General features: G+C 34.7%; 4 protein-coding genes and 1 long non-coding RNA gene across 6 annotated transcripts; 4 read left to right on the plus strand and 1 right to left on the minus strand.

Moving 5' to 3' along the window:
• Positions 1–207: 207 nt before the first annotated feature.
• Positions 208–3,458, plus strand: LOC122323768 (gap junction beta-4 protein-like). The gene is made up of 2 exons (XM_043217871.1): positions 208–379; positions 1,646–3,458. The coding sequence occupies exon 2, from the start codon at positions 1,692–1,694 to the stop codon at positions 2,451–2,453; it is 762 nt and encodes a 253-aa protein (XP_043073806.1). The 5' UTR covers positions 208–379; positions 1,646–1,691; the 3' UTR covers positions 2,454–3,458.
• Positions 3,459–4,278: 820 nt separating this feature from the next.
• LOC122323771 (gap junction beta-4 protein-like) lies at positions 4,279–6,827 on the plus strand. Its single transcript, XM_043217874.1, has 2 exons — positions 4,279–4,678; positions 5,637–6,827. The coding sequence occupies exon 2, from the start codon at positions 5,680–5,682 to the stop codon at positions 6,370–6,372; it is 693 nt and encodes a 230-aa protein (XP_043073809.1). The 5' UTR covers positions 4,279–4,678; positions 5,637–5,679; the 3' UTR covers positions 6,373–6,827.
• On the minus strand, positions 6,067–8,394 carry LOC122323791. 2 transcript variants are annotated; one of them, XR_006247063.1, is made up of 3 exons: positions 8,340–8,394; positions 6,289–6,368; positions 6,067–6,205 (listed from the first exon to the last, which is right to left on the minus strand). It is a non-coding gene; the product is annotated as an uncharacterized LOC122323791 (long non-coding RNA). The 2 variants fall into 2 exon arrangements; XR_006247062.1 differs by lacking the exon at positions 8,340–8,394 and adding an exon at positions 6,982–7,241.
• Positions 8,395–8,463: 69 nt separating this feature from the next.
• LOC122323767 (peflin) lies at positions 8,464–14,172 on the plus strand. The gene is made up of 5 exons (XM_043217870.1): positions 8,464–8,570; positions 9,395–9,650; positions 11,423–11,578; positions 11,762–11,905; positions 13,787–14,172. The coding sequence occupies exons 1-5, from the start codon at positions 8,550–8,552 to the stop codon at positions 14,017–14,019; spliced, it is 810 nt and encodes a 269-aa protein (XP_043073805.1). The 5' UTR covers positions 8,464–8,549; the 3' UTR covers positions 14,020–14,172.
• A 992-nt stretch (positions 14,173–15,164) lies between these two features.
• Positions 15,165–16,116, plus strand: LOC122323782 (small integral membrane protein 12). The gene is made up of 2 exons (XM_043217887.1): positions 15,165–15,242; positions 15,689–16,116. Exon 2 carries the CDS (start codon positions 15,701–15,703, stop codon positions 15,974–15,976), a length of 276 nt encoding a protein of 91 aa, XP_043073822.1. The 5' UTR covers positions 15,165–15,242; positions 15,689–15,700; the 3' UTR covers positions 15,977–16,116.
• Positions 16,117–25,362: the final 9,246 nt, after the last annotated feature.

Genomic DNA, 25,362 nt, shown 5'->3' on the forward strand with positions numbered 1-25,362 from the left:
CACACCTACAGATACCGTACACACACCTATAAATAAACAAAAAAAATGCTGTCCTGTGATCTTCTATTGAAGTTTGTTTGGTTTTAAACCAGTCTGGGTAACTTTATTAAACTATTGTTACTGTGCCAGTGTTGCCCGAAACGACTTACAATATCAAATCCTCTACAGTGTAAAGATAAATGATGGGATTTCGTTTCAGTTTAACACTCGCGTTTGGCTTCATTTGACGTAAACACAGGTGAGTCGTCATAGATGTAATCTGACACAGCCTTACAGCAAAATCAAGTCTTTCTAGATTGTCAAACGAAGACCGAGCTTTGCCTTGTGATTCCAGTGAAGTACTAACAGCTCACATTATAAGCCTCTGAATCCTAAAAAGGTAAGGACATATGATTTTATATCTGCAAAAACAACAAGGACAACAAAAACTAGTTCGATTTTTTTTGATCTTCACACTCTAACTTAAACCGTAAGATACATTGTACATGTAAGATACGCAGGTAAATCGTGACATTTCTATGGAATTTTTTGTAAAAAGATCATCCGTCAAATGGAACAAAAAGAAACCGAAACAATGAGAACTATTTTAAGGTCTGTAACCATCTTAATAATGTTTTGAACGCAGTACTGTTCCACACATTCATGCAGACCTATAATACAAAAATAACTCACATCGGCTCAATATATAATCATATGCTCAGACTGAATGGTTTTATAGACAGAGCTAAACAGTGCGATTTTCTAAATTTGTCAGCTTAAATCTACAGACTGACTGTGACTTTTATTATAGCATCAACTTCTCTAGATTGTAAATAAATAAAAGAATAAAAACGTGTAGTGTATTCCAGCCTTTACAAATTACAAGCTGCAAATGTCTCGCTTTTAATGAAAACAGACTGATTGACCACTGTAAAAGACTCTGAACAGATAAAAACTAAGTAGAACTGAAATAGATTAGCACTGGCTACGCTTACAGTTTATTTTGCGCTTTCCTGACAAGGCATCAACATGTGACGCCATAAAAGCTTTGACAAAGTTTAAGAAAAAGAAAGCGTCTCAAGAAGAAGGCACCCACCCACGCACATATAAAATAGCTAATTATTTTTTAAAGTTATTTATTGCTCCATGATCCTCAAAAAGATAAACAGCGGTGTTGCCAAGAGGCCATTGTGATTCTGAACAAAAGAGACCTCGTATAATGAAAACGATAGAACAAGAAACCAAAAGTACAAGGCAGGGAAATTTTGGAATTTTTGAGTTAGAGCTTTAATTTATAAAAGTAAAGATAATATAAATGTTTTTGTTTTACATACTATTTCTCACCATTCAATAACTTCATCAAACCATCAAATTTGCTTTCATTACATTTGAAATCTGCATTAAGGCAGTCAAGCCTGGTTCGAGATTAGATGCACCGATATGTAATATGTAATATTCCATAATTATTATTTGCAAAACTAAATACTACTTGTTTTAAAGCATGACATGGATATTCATTTTAATATTTTTCCAAAATATTACATTAACCAGAATTTATTTATTATGGTTTATAAAGATGACCTTTACACGCACTTCTAAAACCGATATGATTATTGGGCATTCCTGTCCCAGATACTGCCACTGAATTAATTTTTTTTTTTTTTAGGATTAACATCCTGGTATGAGTAAGACATCTGTTTGGGGTGGCAGACATGAACTGGTTGTCCTTGAAGGTCTTGCTTGGTGGGGTTAGCCAATACTCTACAGTCTTTGGCCGTGTCTGGCTCTCTGTGGTGTTTGTCTTCCGGATCCTGGTGTTTGTGGTGGCTGTTCAGCAGGTGTGGAACGATGAACAAAAAGACTTCATCTGCAACACCGCCCAGCCGGGTTGCGCTAACGTTTGCTATGACAACTTTTTCCCCATCTCCCACATCCGTCTGTGGGCCCTCCAGATCATTTTTGTCACTTGCCCGTCTCTCATGGTGGTCGCTCACGTCAAGTATCGTGAAATGAAGGATCAAAGGTACACAGGAGTCCACGAGGGCGAACACCTGTACGCCAACCCAGGGAAAAAACGCGGAGGGCTGTGGTACACCTACATACTCAGCCTGGTGTTTAAAGCTGGCTTTGATGCAGGCTTCCTCTACATTTTGTACGTCGTTTATAAATTCGACATGCCAAACGTCACCAAATGCACTGTGGATCCTTGTCCAAATACAGTGGACTGTTACATCTCACGTCCTACAGAGAAGAAAATCTTCACTCTCTTCATGGTGGTCACTTCTTCGGTGTGCATCTTCATGTGTATCTGTGAGATATTCTATCTGGTGATCAAAAAAGTTCGCAAGTATCTGCGCAAACAGCAGGAACTTATGGCAAAGCCCAATTACATAAGGGTGGATCCTACAGCTTCATCAAACCAGAATCTCAGCAACTTTAAAAAGGCGAAGGCGGCAACTGGGGAGAAGGACTGAGAACCGGTGTACTTATGGTCAGACTCAATCTAGCACAATGAACACCGATAAGACACAGCAGATCTTGGTAATAATATAGATATTTCAATGGTACGATTTTGTTCTGGTAAATAATCATTTAAATGGAAAATGATAAGTCATTAGAGTGGGCTACTCTTAAGTCTGAGCTCATCCACAAAATACTGGTAAAAGACACTAGAGAGCTGGACTGCACTGAACTTGGTTAGCTTTTTGTGTGTGTGTGTGTGTGTGTATTATTGTAATATTGTTTACGTAAATCATGTTTTCAAAAGCAAGAGTGTCCTAGGCTATTTGTCCTGTATACTGTGTTTGTCCTTGTTTATGCTGTGTTTGTCCTTAGTATTTAATAGTACATAAATCAGCAATAAGTACTCCATATCTGTCCATATTTTATTTCGAAATATCACAGTTGCAATTCACAGGAATCTGACAAGATTTACATTTATTAAACGTATATAATTAAGTAAACTGGCCAGTGTTTTGTTGAAGAGTCACAGATATCCTGATTCAATTCAGATGCGTATTCAAAATATGTAAACCGTATGTTCTCCATAACAAAGGTTTCCTGATCTGACCTTTTATGATAGTAAGTGCACAAAGTTGTCACGTCTTTAAAGGGGGCATAACACACAGTTTCACTCAATCTCATGTTAATCTTGAGTGACTATAGAGTAGCACTGCATCCTTCATATCTCCAAAAAGTCGTTTTATCATAATTATAAATTGAAGGTACAGCTTTACAATTCTCTCAGAAAAAAAGGCGTGCCGACTGGGCGGAGCTAAAGAATAACGAGCATTTGAGCACCAATCACTAACAAAAAACAGACTTAATGTGGTTTCATTTCCCGCCTGCAGTTCTGAATCATGACCGGGATTTTTTTATTGCTGGGACAGCGCAATCTTTCAGTATCAAACAATGTGCAAATACAGCGTCAAACTGGGCCTAGTTTTTTTAAATGTCAAATAAACAAACTTATGAAACTCCTTCGCTTCCTCTGTAAAGTGCATACGCTATTCAAGTAACGCTGGGACCTTTTGGAAAGCTTAAAAATGTTATCTTTTCTTTACAACCCAAAAACACATTTGTTTAGAGACATTCTTCCCAAGCGAGGCCCGTGTGGTGCAACCGAGTGAAGCCATTGGCGAGAGCGATCTTGTTCTCTCTGGTCTATGTCTGCTCAGGCGTGTGCTTCCGGGGGAAATGCCCATATATGTTCAATCCGCGACTACATCATACTCGGTCATATGTCAAAATTGTTTTCCATGCATAGCTTGAGAATCCAACTCTGTAACAGTGTACACATCTCTGAATGCACGAAACAGCACACCACCACCCCACCACCCCTCCTTTATGATGGACGATGACCTCCTTTAGTGCCCTGATCTTTAATGTTGCTCAACTTGTCTCAACTTGTCCAGATTCACCCACATGACTCTTGAATGTGTCACAAGAAAACCAGTGCATGAGAGAATGTATAACCATTTTCATTTATAAAAAGGCAAGGAATGAGGAAATGATACATGTTGTTGGTTTTGTTTTGTCGTTTTTAAATATACATGTATGAATTCAAGACAACATCATGCACTTATATTTAAAAGTTTTATTGTCTATTTATTTGCGTTTTGGCTACAGGAACTGTTTCTGTTAACAACATCCAATGCATTTCAGTGCTGCATGTTGCATCTTACAAAAAATCAATCCACACTAAATGAAAATGGGCAGATTATTTATTTGGCAAGGTGTACCCGTTTTTGCACTTTTAAATCACATTAGTAAAAACATCTTATTTTCCCGATTAACATTGACAAGCTTTTCTGGTAATTAATCAACCAATCTTGCTGGAAATCATTTTACTTTGGCTCGTTTGTTTTGATTTTGATCCCTCTTTCCAATTCCGCTGTGCTTTTTTGCTTCTTCGTTAAAATGTAAAAAAAAGACTTTATTCCATATGCACCATAAATATGGCATCCCAAATGTCCAATGCAAAATATATATGTTATGAAACTTAGCATCTCCTAGAAAAACAAAGCTTTTTTGGGAAAGAAACACTTGTCATAGTCAGGAGAGAACATACAAAAACACTGACCTGAACAAGAATTCCTGTACAGTACATAGATATATATTGGCACTGCCTTCCAGTCTAAAGAGTCAGACACTTCTTGTCAAGTACAAAAGCCTCATACCTCTTACAAATCACAAAAAGGTAAGGACATGCGTGATTTATATTTGCTTAAACTAAAGACACTGTTTTTAAATAGTTGTTACTATGATATGAATCAAGACTCAAATCAGTAAATAGAAAGAATAACAAATAAGAAAAAAAACGAATGCTGACTTATTTGTTTAATTAGTTACAGCTACGTTAAACTTTAAATTAAGATGGGAATATATGCAACATTTAAATGGTTTTAATTTAATTTATTTATTGTGGTTATTCGTCAAGAACACGGTATAAAAGTGTAACACATTATGTAAACCATTTTAATGTCTAATTTGATTAGATTAGTCAAATGTAGCTTCACAGTGTTCTAAACACAATGCTAAAAGTAAAACAACACTTTCTAATGGTAAATGTTTCAAGGTATACTAATCTTAGCATTTTTTATTACATTGGTAAAAACATCTTTCTTTTTGCCTGAGCTTTCACTTTCACTTTGCCAGAGTTTTTTTAAATTCCTTTTTCAATTATGCTGTGCTTTTTTATTATTATTATTATTATTATTATTTTTTTTGCATTAAATAAATTATTTTGAGTTAAAGTATCATTTTTAGGATTCACAAAAATGGTGCTTTACTATTTAAAGAACACTTCTTCGATATACCACAGCAAAAATTTGTAGCAAAAAGACAAGTGAACTGTCAGTAATTTCATTTGGTTAGTCGATAGTGGCTTGACAATGTTGTAAAAAGACACTTTATAATGATAAGTGTACAAGTGTGAAAGCTGAATACAAACGTACAGCAAATAATTAACTTGCCTTTATTTATTAATGCGTGTAATTAGGTGGGCAGATAAAATAGTTTGTTGATATTGGGCACTGCCTGAATCAAAACAAAAAATAAAAGCCTCCAAAAACAGCTTAGCATCTTAAAGCTGCTTTTATATAGTAACTGCTTTTATATAGTATTCATGTGATGCCATTATAATATCTTTTTTTTAGGATTTGCCTGGTATAAAAGAGACGTCTGTTTGTGGTGGCGGACATGAACTGGTTGCACCTAGAACTCCTGATTGGTGGGGTAAACAAGTACTCCACCATGGTTAGCCGCCTCTGGCTAATCGTAGTGTTTATCTTCCGTATCCTGGTGTTTGTGGTGGCTGTTCAGCAGGTGTGGTCTGACGAGCATCTAGAATTCATCTGCGACACCACCCAGATAGGCTGTACTCACGTCTGCTACGATCAGTTCTTCCCCATCTCGCACGTCCGTCTTTGGGCTCTTCAGATGATCTTTGTCACTTGCCCGTCTCTGCTGGTGGTGGCTCACGCCAAGTATCGTGAAATAAAGAATAGGAGGTACTCTGCCCACAAGGGTACCCCACTGTACGCCGATCCAGGGAAGAAGCGTGGAGCCCTGTGGTACACCTACATACTCAGCCTCGTGTTCAAGGCCGGCTTTGATGTGGGCTTTCTCTATATTCTGCACCTCGTTTATGATTTCAACATGCCAAGAGTCGTCAAATGCTCTGAGGAACCTTGTCCAAATACGGTGAACTGCTATAACTCCCGTCCTACAGAGAAGAAAATCTTTACCTGGTTTATGGTGGTCACCTCTGCTATGTGTATATTTTTGTGCATCTGTGAGATACTATACCTCATTACCAAGAAAGTTTTGAAGGGCCTGTGCAAACAGAAAGAACGCTATAGAGGGGTTGGTCCGAGGGTCTCACCCACCTGAAACCACAGCGACATGCACTCTTTGAGCAGGAGTTTTTGTAAATACAGATGTAGTTCAGTGTTTAGATTTTGTCTACAAATGTGATTTTTTTTTTTTTATTATAATGTATACTTTTTTTCTTTATTAACCCCAAAGGAATGGAAGTGAAACGTGACAAAATGCCCTATAAAATCTGGTGAGAATGTTGTAACGACCAAAATGTAAAATTATATCTAATCTAATTGAATATACAAAAACATACTGTGAATTAAATAAATACATTATTTTCAAATAAAACTAGTTTTGGATTGTGACGAAAAAGGATATTGCAACCAGGGGTCTGTGATTGGGATGACCATAGTCACAACACACAATTATACAGCAAATAGGTGAAGAAACATTCAGAAAAACAGATGAAGAAAACACGAGACTCCGCTCTCACGGAACATGAGAAAAAATAAATGGGACAAAATGCATTACATTTCTTGAAATAACAAGTCTTTATTCACCTGTTTCTTGTGGTTTGTCGTTCAAATTCGTGAAATGAATTACTTCAGATTGCATTAATGTCATGGAAACTTCAAAAGTGTTGATAAGGCAACTAGTCAAGTGTGTAGGCTACTTAATTACCTGTTACTGTATTCACTGCAGCATTACAGCCAGCATTCGTTTAGCAAATATCGTCAGCGTTTTTCGCTGTTAATACCCAAGCCGACGGCGTTTAATTAAAAACAGAAATACCCCGGTTAGCTCACATTTTTGTGGTGAACAGCACATCCGTGCAAATCGATCTATTAAAAAAATGCTTGCCTTCGTAATCTTTAATCCAAATATGAAAACGTCCCATCCCTTCGAAACAACGGAGGTGTGTTCGATTTAAAGCGGCGCTGATCCACCGATCGCCGCGTGACATCAAAGTACCGCGAGAGCGTTTATATACGGCCATATGGAACCATCAGCTGTCAAACGTTCTCGCGGTACTTTGATGTCACGCACCTATCGATCGCTGCGGCGTCGCTTTAAATCAAACACACCTCGGCTTTTCTCTGATGACATCTGTTTGCCTGCTTTGGCCGGGACTAAAGCTTACTAGCCGGCGCTCACCTACTGCCGTTTTAATTTCAGCAAATCAATTTGAGCGAACGCAAGATTAATATTCATGAACCCAGCAGCTCATTATTCCTAATCCGTTTGTATTGTTATTAGTAGTATTCGTAATTACAATTTTGTTTGTTTATCATAATTATTTTTATTTTCGTTTTTTTTTTTTTTTTTTTATAGAAACGCTAATTGACAAACAAGCAATACCACCAGTCCTAAAGAAGGCTAGTAAAAAAAAAACATATTTGATGACTAAGCTTAGTCATTAAATATGTTTTTTTTACTAGCCTAATTGCTAAATCTATCATTTTTAATGCTAAATTTAAATATCATATTATAATGCTATAGAGTTGATAATATTTATAATAATATATTGAATTGGACAGGCGTATCTCACAGAAACATTAAAATAATGTAGATTAGTGTGTTTTATTTATTCTATTTAGCGTCCTTTTTGTTAATTTAACATATTTATATTCGGGACATCTAAGCTATTTGACACATTTAAATAGTTATTTTCCCTGGTAATTAGCTCTAGTGATGTAAATCAGTTTCTAATTCAGTTACTACTTATGAGAAGTGACTAACTATAACTACTTTCTTTTTTTTTTGTAAGTAAAGTGTCCAACACTGATGATAACAATAATAACTTTTGGAATACCACAGAATGTCACAGGACCTTAGTGTCATTCTCTCTCTTTCCAGTAACGATAGAAATGTTCAGTTTTTGTACACTATTCAGTACGTGTCTGTTCAGATATGGACAATAAAGTAAAAAAAAAAAAAAAAAAAAAAAAAAAGCCCCGGTCTCTCATGTTTAGAGACAAAATGTTACATCATCCACATCCTCAACCACCCATTAACAATGTCATAAATATCGTTCTTACCACAATACAACAACTCCATCATCCTCCAAATATGGTTTATAAAACAAAACTTTCCACATCAACAGAGTGACTCATAAGAGCAATTTTCCACGTTTTAACCAGTCAAACAGGCAGCCTTTTGACAAACGTGAAAACGCACCAATCAGCTTCAGGGGGCGGGTCTTAATAAAAACAACAGAATCGCTCCATTTGCCGAAGATTCTCCGCGGAATGAGTTATCAATACGGACAGGTAAAGTCTGTCTTCCGGGTTTAGATATTTTGCTTTTAAACGTTTTTTGTATGTCTATATGATTTTCCCACATCTGTGTTGCGGTATAAACTTGTACTGTTCGTGTACAGGGAAACTGTGATTCATTATCATGATTCTATGTGTAAACTTTGTTGAACGCCTTTTCAGGCTAGTCGGTTAGCTCGGTAGCTAACGTGAAACATTGTATGTATAATGAGAGAGTGCTGTTCAGTTACGCTTTATAATGTATTAAAAGACCATATGTCGTACATCTTTATTTTACATAATGTCATACAACAAAGATACGACATAGAGACGTGTCATTTAGATGTACCCTACCCTTTACCATAAAATCTTTCACCCCGTTGTTTCAAGCGGTATCTACTGGTGTAAAATTACAATACAATACAATAATAATAAAAGTCTGACTTTAAAAGTATCATGTTGTTTTACAAACCTTCGTGAAACAAAAGAGGAGACGATACAGTCTCCAATCACTTCATTGAATGGAAGAAAAAAATTGTGCAAGTGCATCTTGATTAAATACATAATTCTGTCTACAGTATGTTCTGTATTAATATTCTAAATAATAAATAAAAATCAATATAATTTTAAAAATAAAGACGTGAGGACAAGTAAATGGTGACAGAATTAAATTTTTTTGGTAAACGCTTTCAACTTTCAATTATTTTTTGTGTGGTATATTTGCTTTTGTTTATGCCATTTAACCACATCTGCTTCTCTGTTGGTGTTTCAGTGCAGTTCAGCTTTTTAAGTTACTCCTGTCTGTTGCAATCCACACTTTTCATTACTTGTTTTTAAAGGGTTATCCGGGACCGGGCGCTCCCCGACACCACCCGCCTCCAGGGGCACCGTATGGAGGTGGTCCCGCTGTTGGACAGTATGGTTCACCTTATGGTGGTGCCCCTCCAGGTCAACAGTATGGTGGAGGGGCTCCATACGGGTCTTATGGTCAGCCTGGTCCAAGAGGACCGTACGGTGGGGGCCAAGCTCCAGGTGGTCCTTACGGAGGCTATGGACAACCTCAGGGAGGACCGTATAGTCAGCAGGCACCTGCAGGTCAGAGGCGTAGGCCTGTTTTGTTTTCACTTGGCTGAGTATCATATTGAGTGTAAATATAGGCTAAGTGTGTGTGTGTGTGTGTGTGTGTTAGTTTATTTTAAGTGTTTAAGTATTTTTAGATGTATGACAAACCTTTATGTATGTAATCACTAAATGGAATTAAAAATAAAGAAATAAATAAAGCTACCCTAAGCGGCATTGGAAAAAATGCAACAAAATGTGTAAGAAATTTCTAGATTTGATTTTAAGTATCAAAATACATTTTAGGGCAGCAGTGTACTGTTAAAATGTTTTATTTATGTAATAAAGCAAATGAATGTCATCTCATGGGAATGTGATTGTGTATTTGGAAAGTAGAGGTAGAATAGGAAAGGTGTTTGACAGGTGTGTTTTTTTTTTTTTTTTTTTAATCAAAATGTTTTCCACAACTTCATACATCTGCTCACGCATCGTAATAGATGTCGGTCCAGCAGGTAAATTTTTCCACATGGTCAGAGGACTGGTAGTCAGCACCTTCGGGCTGGTTTGACTGATGATGTCTGGGTGTCAGGGTTGGCAGCTAAGACAGCGTGAGCCGCTGCCGTTCCATCAGGCGCGCAGTGGCCGAGGGCTGTGAATAAAATACGAAAGATAGAAATTTATGAAGGTGCTGCAGACAAGGTCCTTGATCCTCCTGCGCTGCAGCTGTGTCATGCGCCCCTCATTCGGTGACTGATGCTGATACGCCGCAGGATGGCAGAAGCAGCTTGTACTGATCCCGTGCAGAATATGCCCGCGGGAGAATTAGAGTGATGAGTGTGGTAATTCTGAACGAAGGGGTTGGCGTCTGTGTGTCCCTCCGCGTTTATGTCGGTAAGTATTCTGTAATGTCCTGTGGGAAAGGCTGTCAGATTCAAAGGCTGTCCTCTGAACAGTGCTTATCCCTCCCAAGGGATACAGTGACCGTCTGCGCTTCAACAAATTGCACAACTTATTCTCGTCCCTCTTGGGATCGAGGCGACACTTCGCCGACAGCCCGCGCTTGTTCACATTGAACCCATTTCCAGCATGTTCTTCGAAACTGACCTGTAGCACTGCTTGTACTTTTCATCACCATCATCTCGCTGTCATTTCGCAACTATCTTTCGCGCGTTTATGTGCACGCTGTGTCTAAAAAACGCTCCATTCGACGTAGAGGAAGCCACATGTCAATATATATTAGCTAATTCAATCCCGGCTGTATACACAAGGGTTATTATCGTTAACCAAAAGTAAAAACCATAAAAGAGATTTAAAATAAACATTAACTGTCAAATTTTCTTTTAGTTTCAGTTGAAGTACTAAAATAGCTAAAACTAAAAGCTAAAAAAATTGATAAATTAATATATTATAGTTTACATCAGTACTTTGAATCAGCTCTAACTTTTTCAAAGTAATTTTTTTAAGTATCCGATTGCTCTTATTTTTTTTCTGTAGTTTAATTAGTTGCTTCTGACGTAGTTGTACTAAATACTGTATTGAACAATTTAGTTATGCAAAAAAATAAATATGTATACATGTATATGTTCATGTTTTTGAATGTAACTATCTGCCTTTAAATATTTTGGTCTGTAAAGACAATCGTTCCACTGTTTAAGGTTGACATGGTTTCATTTCTAAATACTAATTAGACCTGTGGTTAACTATGGTTAAATGATTTGTTTTGAACTGACTGAATCATCTCATATCAACAGAAGTAAAGACATACATTTGCATCCAACTCATTAATGCAGTCTGTTTTCATGTTCTAGGTAACATTCCACCCGGTGTGAACCCCGAGGCCTACCAGTGGTTTTCATCTGTGGATACAGATCGTAGTGGCTACATTAATGCAAAAGAACTGAAGCAAGCACTCATGAACTCCAACAACTCCTTATTCAATGACGAAACCTGCATGATGATGCTCAGTGAGTGCTGCCATTGTTAACACAACCCTCCTGACAACAACGTATTTTCAAATGGATGCTTGTATCTCTATTTCACTAAATAACAGAATGCTGCTGTGTCACTTAAACAATGCATTCATTTGATTAGTTCTCAAGTGCCCAAGGAAGCTGAAGCAAGACTCAGTGCTTTGTTTTCATTTGCAGATATGTTTGACAAAACCAAAACGGGACGTGTAGATGTATTTGGTTTCTCTGCGCTGTGGATGTTTCTGCAGCAGTGGAGGGCGGTATTCCAACAGTTCGACCGTGACCGATCCGGATCTATTAACAGCAATGAGATGCACCAGGGTGAGTAGACTAGAGGTCAAGAGACGGACCCAAGATATAACACATTTGCAGTAAAGGTCACATGTTCACACTGTTACGACAACATTCACTAAGTTCCCTTGCTGTATTCAGGTTACAATATGTACTTGTTTGACAGTGGTGAGACAAATTCACTGGCCATAAATATTTCTTGCCACTCCATTAACTGTATGTTGCATTTTATGTAAAATACAATGTGTGTGTATATATATATATATATATATATATATATATATATATATATATATATATATATATATATATATATATATATATATCATATTTCTGACAAACAAAAAGTAAAAAATATTAAGAAAAAAATATTAAGGAATTTTATCAAGTGTATTTGATTTTACTTAATTTTAGTGTATTTTTTCAGTATCATACGATTCTTCAGAAATAATGCTTTCTGTCTTGCTGCTTTATATTTTTTGTAGAAGTCGTGATTTTTTTCAGTATTCTTTGATGAATAGAAAATTCAGAAGAACAGCATGCATTTGGCATTTATTTATTCATTGCGATAATGTAAAACCCAAAACTTTTAAGCAGTACTGTTTCTCCACATTAATTCTGGATAATATAAAAATGACTTTAAATTACTTATGACTTGATAGAAACGACACACGTTGTTGTGGTTCTTGAGGAAAAAAACAAAACTCTTAGTTTCATGTTTTATTTGCCTGCAAAAATGTATCGTTTTCACATTTGTTGCTTAGCTCCAGTGTTACTTTTGTGCTCTTGCTGTTCTATAGCAAAACCCGGTCAATGTGGTTATCACAGTTTTGATCAGCTCACATACATTGATATGTTTGTCCTCAAATCATGATTAATTGATTCGTGTAGCAAACCGCTTATCCTAATCACTTAAAAAATTGCAAAAAGAGATGTTTCGTGCTCATGGTTCCAGGAATTTGCACAATAGATTACAAATAATAGGAATTGGTCAGATTGTCAGAAAAACAAAATAAATAAAAACGAAGAAAAAGCAAAAAAACTGAAATAGTTTAGTGACACACACACACACACATGATGTAGCAGTCAAAGGAGCAAGAAAAAGACCGTTGCCGAGCTTGTGAGTTTGTTTCTCATCTAATAATATGGCATTATTTGTAGGGCTGATTTAATTGAGACATCATGAACGATTGCTCTTAAAATAACCTCAAAAACTGTAGCTTTTATCCTGCAGTGTCTTTTTTATACTCATTGGTTTTGTGTAAAAAAAAAAAAGTAACCGTCAGACCAAAATTTCATCTGAAACAATAGTTGAATTCATTATAAAGATATGAATAGGCCTGAAAGTGCATGGCTGATTACTGGTGAGTGACATAGAGTGGAAAACATAGTTTATGTGAAACCAGAGGGAAGCTTTTCCTGGGTTTTGTTTAGTTATTTAAAGAAATTAATGTAGTTTTAATAAGCATGGATTCATTATTTTTTTAAAAAGTGAAATTTATACTGTTACAAAAGGTTTCGGTTTCAAATAAATGCTGTTTATTTAAACTTTCTTTTTTTTTTTCATCAAAGAATACTGACTGAATATGGGATCATGGTTTCTTCCACAAAAAAATGGCAGCTATTTCCATCATTGAAAATGCAAAAAGAAAATTAGCATATTAGTATGATTTCTAAAGGATCACGTGACGCATAAAACTAGAGTATTAGTTTATAGCTTTGCATGACAGAAATGAATAAAAATTTAAAACAAAATATAGAAAAAAAAGTAATTCAAATGTAAATAATATTTCAGCATATTTTTCACCTTTTTTATTTTGTATTTTTAGCAGATATTCAGCCTTGGTGAGCATAAGAAATTTCTTGAAAACAACAAAAAACAAAACCAGTGATGTTTTTCTTATTTCCCAGCATTATCTCAGATGGGCTACAATCTGAGTCCTCAGTTCATTCAGGAGCTGGTGAACCGTTACTCAACCGCTCGTGGTGTGAACGGGGTTCTCCAGCTGGATCGCTTCATTCAGGTGTGCACGCAGCTTCAAAGCATGACCCAAGCATTTCGCGAGAAAGACACCGCCATGACCGGCAACGTGAGGATGAATTACGAAGACTTCCTTTCTGGTGCCATCAGCAGACTCATGTGAAGGACTGCATCAGGAATCCAGAAGATGATCTGAGTCTGGATGTACAGCATGACAGTGCCTTTCATTGCAGCTTACCCTGATTTGACCATTTATCTGAAAACTATGCTTATCAAGCATCGCCAGTTAGCCAATTAAAGCACTCGCCGCAAAAGACTCCCATTGTGATGTGGTTGTCTGTAACGCAGCCGTTTATTCAAGACTAAACCGATGCCAAAAATATTAGTGGTACATGTGAATAAAATGACATTAGCTATGCAATCAGCACTATTTACTACTCAGTGGGGGTATGTCATAGAAGTATAATTATATTTGATTTTCTTTGTCAGAATAAACATTTCTTTACTTTAAATGTTTGCAAAAAATTTCTGATCTGATCGTAAATGCTTGAATTGAAAATATGTTTAGGTTTCCCTTCCCAAGGAAATTGCTTTCTGCTTTTTTTTTAATATGATATTTATGCTCTCCTAACCTTTATAACCTTTCCTTAATATATATATATTTGCTTGCGATTAAACAATGTAAAGTAATTCAGTTGTTTTTTTTTTTCCTTTTTTACATTTTTAATAAATGTTGTCATTTAAAAAAAATACCTCGTCTAAATTGAGTGTAATACCATATATGTACTACTTCCGTAATGTAATTAAAGTGCTCTATTTTGTGCACAAATTTTGTACTTAATATCTTAAAAATGATTCTTAAGATAAACGTAAGATTCGTAGAGAGTGAAAGATTTAGTTTTTACACTTGTAGCGCACTTAAAACCATATTTATACAATAGTAACTAAATGCATTATAGCATGTTACGATAGATGTTAAAAAGTGCATTTTAGTTCCTAGTCATGGGGTCTCAAAATAGCACAGTTGAATACGCTTAGATGATCTTTAGTCTATCTTAAGAAGACCTAAAAAAATTGTGTCTAGTATATTAAGTACAGAATTAGCGCGCGAAAATAGAGCGCTTTGATACATTATATGTGAATTACAGGTGGACTTGTTTTTTCACCTGGGTGCTCAAAAATGAGCTTCAGGACAAACGCTCCCAGTATGTTTCCACGCTGGTCACTAGGTGTCAGGCTTGCTTAAACAGGACATCCTGTACAGAACTCTTCCCTCCCTGAACGAACGAGACTTGAAAACGTCATTCTGACGTACGGAAACAGCCAATCAAATTGCTGCTTGCGGTGACGCAGAAAGGTAGGAAGTTGAATGGCCTGGACGCAGAGGTATGTGGAGTCGTGCGATTTTATAAGCCCGCGCGAGAACGTTTTAATGAATTTATGAAATACTGCGCACTGCTTTGTCGGCGGATCTCTCCGCTTTCAGGATCATATATAAACGCGTTGAATAAATGCATTTATTTTTGCGCCATTTAACGTTAATACCTCAAGCGTCGACACCGGTACCCTTGTAACGGTCATGCTTTAATACTCAAGTTATGTTTCGTAAACACATTTGGACACGTTAACATAACGCCACTCTCATTCAGTTCCTTTTGCCCAATACAAGCAATATTTCAATACGTACTGTATCTTTGACTCTTTGAAAGCATGCGTTTGTATGTAATCCTTTCATTCGTTGCCGATTAACACAGTATAACGTGATAATAAGGCGATGTTGTAAGCTTTGCCAAAGATGAATAACTTTCAAGAACTTGGACTGGCTTTTTCAGGTTCATGCAGCCATGTGGCCGGTGATCTGGACTGCCATGCGCGCTTACGCGCCCTACGTGACCTTCCCGGTGGCCTTTGTGGTGGGAGCTGTTGGATACCACCTTGAGTGGTTCATCCGGGGAACTCCCAATGCCCCGGGAGAGGAGAGGGGCATTGCAGAGCTACGGGAGGATAGGAAATTAGAGGAACTGACCGGTCGGGACAGCACACAGGTCCTCAGCCTGAAGGACAAACTGGAATTCACACCAAAAGCAGTGCTGGAAAGAAACCGACCGGAGAAGAGCTAAGTTCTGCAAGATCGCCGTGTAACGATGTGCAGCTTCTCAGACTTTGGCCTCATTTGTCACCCTCGACGGCCCCTGGGATAGGAACTTTCTTTCATCGAAAAACGTCTTTTGTGGGATCTCGTGTCCGTGTCGCTCGTTCAGCCGCCTCTAATTGCTGTGTAATATTTACCAGGCCGGTCGGAGCGGTTCGACTGCTGAGAGAATTTCTTACAACTTTCATTCTTTGAAACTTCTTAAAAATCCGTCTTCTGCCCTTAGGCGCGCGGACACATGACTGCATCGCACACGTCCCGACTTGGAGAGCTTTAATAAGTTTTCCCGTTCGTGCTCCCCGTCATATGCTCATGAGACCGAAGCTCAAAGAAAGACCACCTTTGTTAAGTCTTTGGACCGTACGAATAAAAGTGCGTCTATGCGAAGCGGCGCTCGAGTTGGACTAGAAAATGTTAGAACTTTGAGGAGTCCACGCACGCTCTCTCGTTGTGATCTTTTGCTAATTAGTAATAACGAACTCGGTGAATATAGTGGGGAATGGAAGCCGTGTTTAGCCTCGGTGCCCTTTTCGGGTTGTGTAAGAATTCTGCGCACACTTGAAATATCGGGGCTATAAGGTTTAGCTTGTATTTCATCCCAATTATCCGTGGGTTTGAGACCTTGTTGCATGTGCGGGACAGTGAACTTGTAGTGTTGCAAAGATCATTACCCATGTAGTGCTTTCCTAAGCATTGTAATGGCTAAAATGTAAGTGATAATTGCACAGCTACCTTTTGTGCCGAAGTGTGTGGCTGGCCGCCTTGTGTTCATATATATATATGTATATAATAAATGCAAAGACACGCTTTAATTGTGCACTGCGTTCATCTGATGTTCTTTACAACTTGTTCATGTTGCACGAAAATCATAAAAAAAATGATAAACAGGTCTGGGTGTCAATAGGTTTAGAGCACTATGACTTTTTTTTTTTGATCTAAACTAAAAAGCAGTCATATTGTGAAATGTTTTACTAGGCTGTTTAAAAGAACCAGTTTATATTTTAATGTATTTTACAATGTAATCTAATTTTTAGCGTCGTCACTCAGGTCACACGACCCTCCAGAAATCATGCTAATGTTCTGCGAATAATAAAAACATTCGTTGACTTCTTTCGGGTTTCTTTCGTGAATAGAAAGTGGAAACCGCATTTATCTGAAATAGAAATCTTTTGTAACGTCTTATAAATGTCTTTATCATGGATTAATGCACGCTTGCTAATTAAAAGTGTTATTATACTCCAAGCTTTTGAATTGTATTGTGTGTATATAGTATTACGAAGGCTTTTTTATTTCAGATAAATGCTTGTCTTTGGATCTTTCTATTCATCAAATAATCCTCAAAAAATGTGCTCCACAGCAAATCTGCGTATTTACGTGAGGTTTCAAGGATAATTTGACATCAGAGAGCGGAGTAATGATGCTGAAAATGCAGCTTTGTTAAAAAAATGCATTGTTTTTTTTTAAAGCGTATCCCTGTCAGACCTGCCACCTTCAGGCTACAAGTCCAACTCTCTAAAAATGGTTTTGAGTCGGTGATTTTTGTCTGAGATTGAGTCTGACAACAGCATTAAAGAATAAAAAATAAAATAGTATGGCAAGGCAGGTATATTCATATAGCACATTTCATATACAATCATAACTCAAAGTTCTTTACGTTAAAGGATATACAATAAAATACAAAATAATTGCAGCAAGAACTTTTTAAATGATGAAAAAAAAAAAGTATTTAAAATGAAAATCGGTTAGAAAAAGAAAATGTTTATACATAAAATGCAGTGCAATCAAATGTCTTGACACTGATTTCGAAGGACAGACCTGTTTTCTGTGCTGTGTGTTCTTTTTCTTTCAGCACACAGCTTAATGGAATCCAGAAGAGCAAGAGCAGAAATCCCCAGAGTGTGCTTAAAAGAAAGTAACCCTAACATTTTCCAGCGTAAGTTGTGCTTCAGTGCTGCCAACAAGCCAGTGAACCTTTATGAGCCCTGATCTAGATTCACATCAGCAAAGTGCAGAGATGCTGCTTGTCTGCCTGCAACACTTCTCTATAAAAGGTTGTATTGGAAGCAATATTTCAGTTGAACTCAGTGAGTGGCTTGAAGTCAGCCCTAAAACATTTACATCACATTTAACACATTCTGCCTCCGTTCTTCCTTCCTTTCTTCCTTCCTTTCTTTCTCTTTCTTTCTATCTTTCTTTTTCTTCTTTCTTCCTTTCTATCTTTCTATCTTTCTTTTATCTTTCTATCTTTCTTCCTTTCTATCTTTTATCTTTCTTTTCTTCTTCCTTTCTATCTTTCTATCTTATCTTTCTATCTTTCCTTTTTCTTTCTTCCTTTCTTTCTTTCTATCTTTCTATCTTTCTATCTTTCTTTTTATCTTTCTATCTTTCTATCTTTTATCTTTCTATCTTTTTCTTTCTATCCTTTCTATCTTTTATCTTTTTCTATCTTTTATCTTTCTTCTTTCTATTCTTTTATCTTTCTTTCTGTCTTTCTATCTTTCTTTTTCTATCTTTTTCTATCTTTCTTTCTATCTTTTTCTTTTCTATCTTTCTTTTTCTTTCTTTTTATCTATCTTTTTTCTATCTTTCTTTTTTATCTTTCTTTTTCTTTCTTTTTCTTTCTCTCTTTCTATCTTTCTTTTTACCTTTCTTTTTTCTTTCTATCTTTCTATCTATCTTTCTTTTTTCTTTCTTTCTTTCTTTTTTCTTTCATCCCTTCTTTCTTTTTCTTTTTTTTCTTTCATCCCTTCTTTCTTTTTTTATCCCTTCTTTCATCCCTTCTTTCTTTCTTTTTCTTTTTTTTCTTTCATCCCTTCTTTCTTTTTTATCCCTTCTTTCATCCCTTCTTTCTTTCTTTCTTTCTCTCTTTCTTTCTATCTTTCTTTTTTCTTTCATTCCTTCTTTTTCTTTTTCTTTCATCCATTCTTTCTTCCTTTTTTCTTTCTTTCTTTCTTTCTTTCTTTCTTTCTTTCTTTCTTTCTTTCATCCCTTTTTCTTTCTTTCATCCCTTTTTTCTTTCTTTCATCCCTTTTTCTTTCTTTCTTTTTTATCTTTCATCCCTTCTTTCTTTCTATCTTTCTTTTTTCTATCTTTCTTTCTTTCTTTCTTTCTTTTTCTTTCATTCCTTCTTTTGTTTCTTTCTTTTTTCTTTCATCCATTCTTTCTTTTGTTTTCTTTCATCCCTTTTTTCTTTCTTTCATCCCTTTTTTCTTTCATTCCTTCTTTCTTTTTTCTTTCATCCATTCTTTCTTTTTTCTTTCATCCATTCTTTCTTTCTTTTTCTTTCTTTCTTTCTTTCTTTCTTTCTTTCTTTCTTTCTTTCTTTCTTTCATCCTTTTTTTCTTTCTTTTTTCTTTCAACCCTTTTTTCTTTCTATCTTTTTCTTTCATCCCTTCTTTCTTTCTTTCTTTCTTATCTTTCTTTTTCTTTCATCCCTTCTTTCTTTCTTTCTTTCTTTCTTTCTTTCCTTCTTCCTTTCTTTCCTTCTTCCTTTCATCCCTTCTTTCTTTCTTTCTTTCTTTCTATCTTTCTTTTTTCTATCATTCTTTCTATCTTTCTGTCTTTCTTTCTATCTTTCTTTCATCCCTTCTTTCTTTTTTTCTTTTTTCTTTCATACCTTCTTTCTTTCTTCCTTTCATCCCTTCTTTCTTCCTTTCTTTATTTCTCTCTTTTGATTCGACCCCACGTAGGTCTAGGGGTACAGGGGTATAACATTTGAAAAGATAGACATTAAAAAAATGTGCATATATAGTGTGTGGGACAAACTTTTTCTTTCAACCCTTCTTTCTCTATCTTTTTTTTTTTTCATCTTTCTTTTTTTTTCATCCCTTCTTATTTTTTTTCTTTTTTCATTCCTTGTTCCTTTCTTTCTTTTTTCTTTCATCCCTTCTTGCTTTCTTTCTTTCTTTTTTTCTTTTTTCTTTCATCCCTTCTTTCTTTCTATCTTTCTTTCATTCCTTCTTTCTATATATCTTTCTTTTATTCTTTTTTCTTTCATCCCTTCTTTCTTTCTTTCTTTCTTATTTCATCACTTCTTTCTTTTTTCTTTCATCCCTTCTTTCTTTTTCTTTCATCCCTTCTTTCTTTCTATCTTCTTTCATCCCTTCTTTCTTTATTTCTCTTTCATTTATCCCTTCTTTATTTCTTCCTTTCATCCCTTCTTTTTTTCTTTCATCCCTTCTTTCTTTCGTTCTTTCTATCTTTTTTCTATCTTTCTTTCTATCTTTCTTTTTTCTTTCATCCCTTCTTTCTTTCTATCTTTCCTTCATCCCCTTTTTTTTTTTTTCTTTCTTTCTTTTTCATCCCTTCTTTCTTTCTTTCTTCATCCCTTCTTTCTTTCTTTCTTTCTTTCATCCCTTCTTTCTTTCTATCTTTCTTTCTTTCATCCCTTCTTTCTTTCTTTCTTTCTTTCTATCTTTCTTTCTTTCTTTCTTTATTTCTTTCTATCTTTCTTTCTTTCTATCGTTCTTTCTTTCATCCCTTCTTTCTTTCTATCTTTCTATCTTTTTTCTTTCTTTCTTTCATCCCTTCTTTCTTTCTTTATTTCTTTCTTTCATCCCTTCTTGTAGAAAACTACTACTACACATACTACTCTTACTACTACTACTACTACACATACTACTACTCCTACTACACATACTACACTACTCCTACTACACATACCACACATACTACACTACTCTTACTCACTACTACACTACATAGTACACATACTACTCTTACACACACATAGTACACGTACTACTCTTACTACACATACTACTCCTACTACACATACTACTCTTACTACTCCTACTACACATACTACACATACTACTCCTACTACACATACTACTCCTACTACACATACTATTCTTACTACTCTTACTCTTCTTGCTACTCTACTACACATACTACACTACTCCTACTACACACACTACTCCTACTACACACACTACTCCTACTACACATACTACACATACTACTCTTACTACTCCTACTACACACATACTACACATACTACTACACATACTACTCCTACTACACATACTACTCCTACTACACATACTACTCTTACTACTCCTACTACACATACTACTCCTACTACACATGCTACACATACTACTCTTACTACACATACTACTCCTACTACTCTTACTACTCCTACTACACATACTACTCCTACTACACATACTACTCTTACTACTCTTTACTACTCCTACTACACATACTCTCTTACTACACATACTACTCTACACATACTACTCCTACTACACATACTACTCTTACTACTCTTGCTACACACTCTCTACTACACATACTCACTCCTACTACACACTACTCTCTTACTACACATACTACACACCACTACTACTACACACTACTCTTACTACTCTCTACTACACATACTACTCCTACTACACATACTACTCATACTACACTACTCTTACTACACATACTACTCCTACTACACATACTACTCTTACTACTCCTACTACACATACTACACATACTACTCCTACTACACATACTACTCTTACTACTCTTACTACTCTTACTACTCCTACTACACATACTACTCCTACTACACATACTACTCCTACTACACATACACATTTTTTTCTTTGTTTTTCTTTTATCCCTTCTTTCTTTTTCTTTCATCCCTTCTTTCTTTCTTTCTTTCTTTCTTTTTCTTTCATCCCTTTTTTCTTTCTTTTTTCTTTCTTTTTTCTTTCATCCCTTCTTTCTTTATTTCTTTCTTTCTTTCATCCCTTTTTCTTTATTTCTTTTTCATCCCTTCTTTCTTTCTTTCTTTTTTCTTTCATCCCTTTTTTCTTTCTTTTATCCCTTTCTTTTTCTTTCATCCCTTCTTTTCTTTCTTTTCTTTTTCTTTCTTTCTTTCTTTCTTTCTTTCTTTCATCCCTTTTTCTTTATTTCTTTTTCATCCCTTTTTTCTTTCATCCTTTTTTTTCTTTCTTTTTTATCCCTTCTTTCATTCCTTCTTTCTTTCTTTCTTTGTTCCTTTCTTTCTATCTTTGTTTCTTTCTATCTTTCTTTTTTCTATCTTTCTTTCTATCTTTCTTTTTTCTATCTTTCTTTCTTTCTTTCTTTCTTTCTTTCCTTCATCCCTTCTTTCTATCTATCTTTCTTTCTTTCATCCCTTTTTTCTTTCTTTTTATCCCTTCTTTCTTTTTTTCTTTCATCCCTTCTTTCTTTTTCTTTCTTTCTTTCATCCCTTTTTCTTTATTTCTTTTTCATCCCTTCTTTCTTTCTTTCTTTTTCTTTCTTTCTTTCTTTCTTTCATCCCTTTTTCTTTATTTCTTTTTCATCCCTTCTTTCTTTCTTTTTCTTTCATCCCTTTTTTTTCTTTCTGTTTTATCCCTTCTTTCATTCCTTCTTTCTTTCTTTTTTCTTTCTTTCTTTCTTTCCTTCATCCCTTCTTTCTTTCTATCTATCTTTCATCCCTTTTTTCTTTCTTTCTTTTTATCCCTTCTTTCTTTTTTCTTTCATCCCTTCTTTCTTTTTCTTTCTTTCTTTTTCTTTCTTTCTTTCTTTCTTTCTTTTTCTTTCTTTCTTTCTTTCTTTCATCCCTTTTTCTTTATTTCTTTTTTCTTTCTTTCTTTCTTTCTTTCTTTCTTTCTTTCTATCTTTGTTTCTTTCTATCTTTCTTTTTTCTATCTTTCTTTTTTCTATCTTTCTTTCTATCTTTCTTTTTTCTATCTTTCTTTCTTTCTTTCTTTATCCCTTCTTTCTTTCTTTTTCTTTCATCCCTTCTTTCTTTCTTTTTTCTTTTTCTTTCATCCCTTCTTTCTTTCTATCTTTCTTTCTTTCTATCTTTCTTTCTTTCATTCCTTCTTTCTATCTATCTTTCTTTTATTCTTTTTTCTTTCATCCCTTCTGTCTTTCTTTCTTTCTTTCTTATTTCATCACTTCTTTTTTCTTTCATCGCTTTCTTTCTTTTTTCTTTCATCCCTTCTTTCTTTCTATCTTTTTTTTCTTTCCTTCTTTCTTTTCTTTTATCCCCTTCTTTCTTTCTTTTTTCTTTCATCCCTTCTTTCTTTCTATCTTTCTTTCTTTTTTCTTTCATCCCTTTTTTCTTTCTATTTTTTTTTGTTTCATCCTTCTTTCTTTTTCTTTCTTTCTTTCATCTCTTTTTCTTTATTTCTTTTTCATCCTTTCTTTCTTTTTTCTTTCATCCTCAGCGTTTTTTCTTTCTTTCTTTTTATCCCTTCTTTTCATTCCTTCTTTTCTTTCTTTCTTTGTTTCTTTCCTTCTTCTTTCTTTCTTTTTCTTTCATCCCTTCTTCTTTCTATCTGTCTTTCTTTCTTTCATCCCTTTTTTCTTTCTTTCTTTTTATCCCTTCTTTCTTTCTTTTTATCCCTTCTTTCTTTCTTTTTTCTTTCATCCCTTCTTTCTTTCCTTCTTTCTTTCATCCCTTCTTTCTTTCTTTCTTTCTTTGTTATTTCATCACTTCTTTTTTCTTTCATCCCTTCTTTCTTTCTATCTTTTTTTTCTTTCTTTCTTTCTTTTTTCTTTTATCCCTTCTTTCTTTCTTTTTTCTTTCATCCCTTCTTTCTTTCTATCTTTCTTTCTTTTTTCTTTCATCCCTTTTTTCTTTATTTCTTTTTCATCCTTTCTTTCTTTCTTTCTTTTTTCCTTCATCCCTTTTTTCTTTCTATTTTCTTTCTTTTTCTTTCCATCCCTTCATTTTTCTATTTTTTTCTTTTTTTCTTTCTTTCTTCTTTCTATTTCTTTCTTTCTTTCTTTCTTATTTCTTTCTTTCTTTCATTTTCTTTCATACCTTTTCTTTTTATTTCTTTTCATCCCTTTTCTTTCTTTTTCTTTCATCCCTTTTTTTCTTTCTTTTTATCCCTTCTTTCATTCCTTTCTTTTCTTTCTTTCTTTCTTTTTTCTATCTTTCTTTCTTTCTATCTTTCTTTTTTTTTCTATCTTTCTTTCTTTCTTTCTTTTCTTTATCTTTTCTTTCTCTTCTATCTTTTTCTTTCCTTCATCCCTTCTTTTTTTATCTATATTTCTTTCTTTCTATCCCCTTTCTTTCTTTTCTTTCATCCTTCTTTTTCTTTTTTTTCTTTCTTCTTTTTATCCCTTCTTTCTTCTTTTCTTTTATTTCTTTTCATCCTTCTTTCTTTCTTTCTTTTCTTTTCTTTTTCTTCTTTCATCCCTTTTTTTCTTTCTCTGTTTTATCCCTTCTTTCATTCCTTCTTTCTTCTTTTTTTCTTTTCTTTCTTTTCTTTCATCCCTTCTTTTCTTTCTATCTATCTTTCATCCCTTCTTTTTTCTTCTTTTCTTTTTCATCCCTTCTTTCTTTTTTCTTTCATCCCCTTCTTTCTTTCTTTTTCTTTCTTTCATTCTTTCTTCTTTTCTTTCTTAATCCTTTTTCTTTTATTTCTTTTCTTTTCTATTTCTCTTCATCTTTTCTTTCTTTTGTTTCTTTCTTTCTACCTTGTTTCTTTCTTATCTTTTCATCCTTTCTTTTTCATCTTTCTTTTTACTCTTTCTTTTTCTATCTTTCTTTCTCTTCTTTCTTTTATCCCTTCCTTTTCTTTCTTTTTCTTTCATCCCTTCTTTCTTTCTTTTTTTTTTCTTTTTTCTTTTCATCCCTTCTCTTCTTTCTTTATCTATCTTTCTTCAACTTTCTATATCTTTCTATCTTTCTTCATTCCTTCTTCTTATCTATCTTTCTTTCTGTCTTTTTTTCTTTTTTCATCCCTTCTGCTCTTCTTTCTTTCTTTCTTTTATTTCACTACTTCTTTCTTTCACATTTCTTTTTTCTTTCTTTTTTCTTCTTCTTTCCCTTCTTTCTTCTTTCTATCTTTTTTTCTTTTCCTTCTTCTTTCTTTTATCCCTTCTTCTTTCTTTTTTCTTCTTCCATCCCTTCTTTTCTTTTCTATCTTCTTTCTTTTCTCTTTCATCCCTTTTTTCTTTTCATTTTTCCTGTTTCATCCCTTCTTCTTTCTTTCTTTCTTTCTTTCATCTTTTTCTATCATTCTTTCTATCCTTTCTTTCTTTCTTTTTCTTTTCATCCCTTTTTTTTTCTTTCTTTTCTTTTTTATTCCTTCTTTCTTCTTTTTCTTTCTTTCTTCTTTCTTTCTTCTTTCTTCCTCTTTCCTTTCATCCCTTCTTTCTTCTTCTTTCTTTCTTTCTTTCTTTCTTTCTTTTTCTTTCATTTCTTTCTTCTTTTTCCCTTTTTCTTTTTTTCTTTTTTCTTTCATCCCTTCTTTTTTTTTTTTTTTTTTTTTCTTTTTTCATAATCTTCTTTTCTTTCTTTCTTCTCTTTCATCCCTTCTTTCCTCCTTTCTTTCTTTTCTTCTCTTTTGTTACGACCTAATCTCTAATGAAGTCTAGGGTACAGGG

Source organism: Puntigrus tetrazona, chromosome 19 (genome assembly GCF_018831695.1).
Source record: "Puntigrus tetrazona isolate hp1 chromosome 19, ASM1883169v1, whole genome shotgun sequence".
NCBI lineage: Eukaryota > Metazoa > Chordata > Actinopteri > Cypriniformes > Cyprinidae > Puntigrus > Puntigrus tetrazona.

Coding starts and splice junctions, on each gene's coding strand:
- LOC122323771 (XM_043217874.1), top strand. CDS start 5,680: ATGAACTGGTTGCACCTAGAACTCCTGATTGGTGGGGTAAACAAGTAC.
- LOC122323767 (XM_043217870.1), top strand. CDS start 8,550: ATGAGTTATCAATACGGACAG. Junction 8,571..9,394: donor TGAGTTATCAATACGGACAG/GTAAAGTCTGTC, acceptor TTGTTTTTAAAG/GGTTATCCGGGACCGGGCGC. Junction 11,579..11,761: donor AACCTGCATGATGATGCTCA/GTGAGTGCTGCC, acceptor TTTCATTTGCAG/ATATGTTTGACAAAACCAAA.
- LOC122323782 (XM_043217887.1), top strand. CDS start 15,701: ATGTGGCCGGTGATCTGGACTGCCATGCGCGCTTACGCGCCCTACGTG.
- LOC122323768 (XM_043217871.1), top strand. CDS start 1,692: ATGAACTGGTTGTCCTTGAAGGTCTTGCTTGGTGGGGTTAGCCAATAC.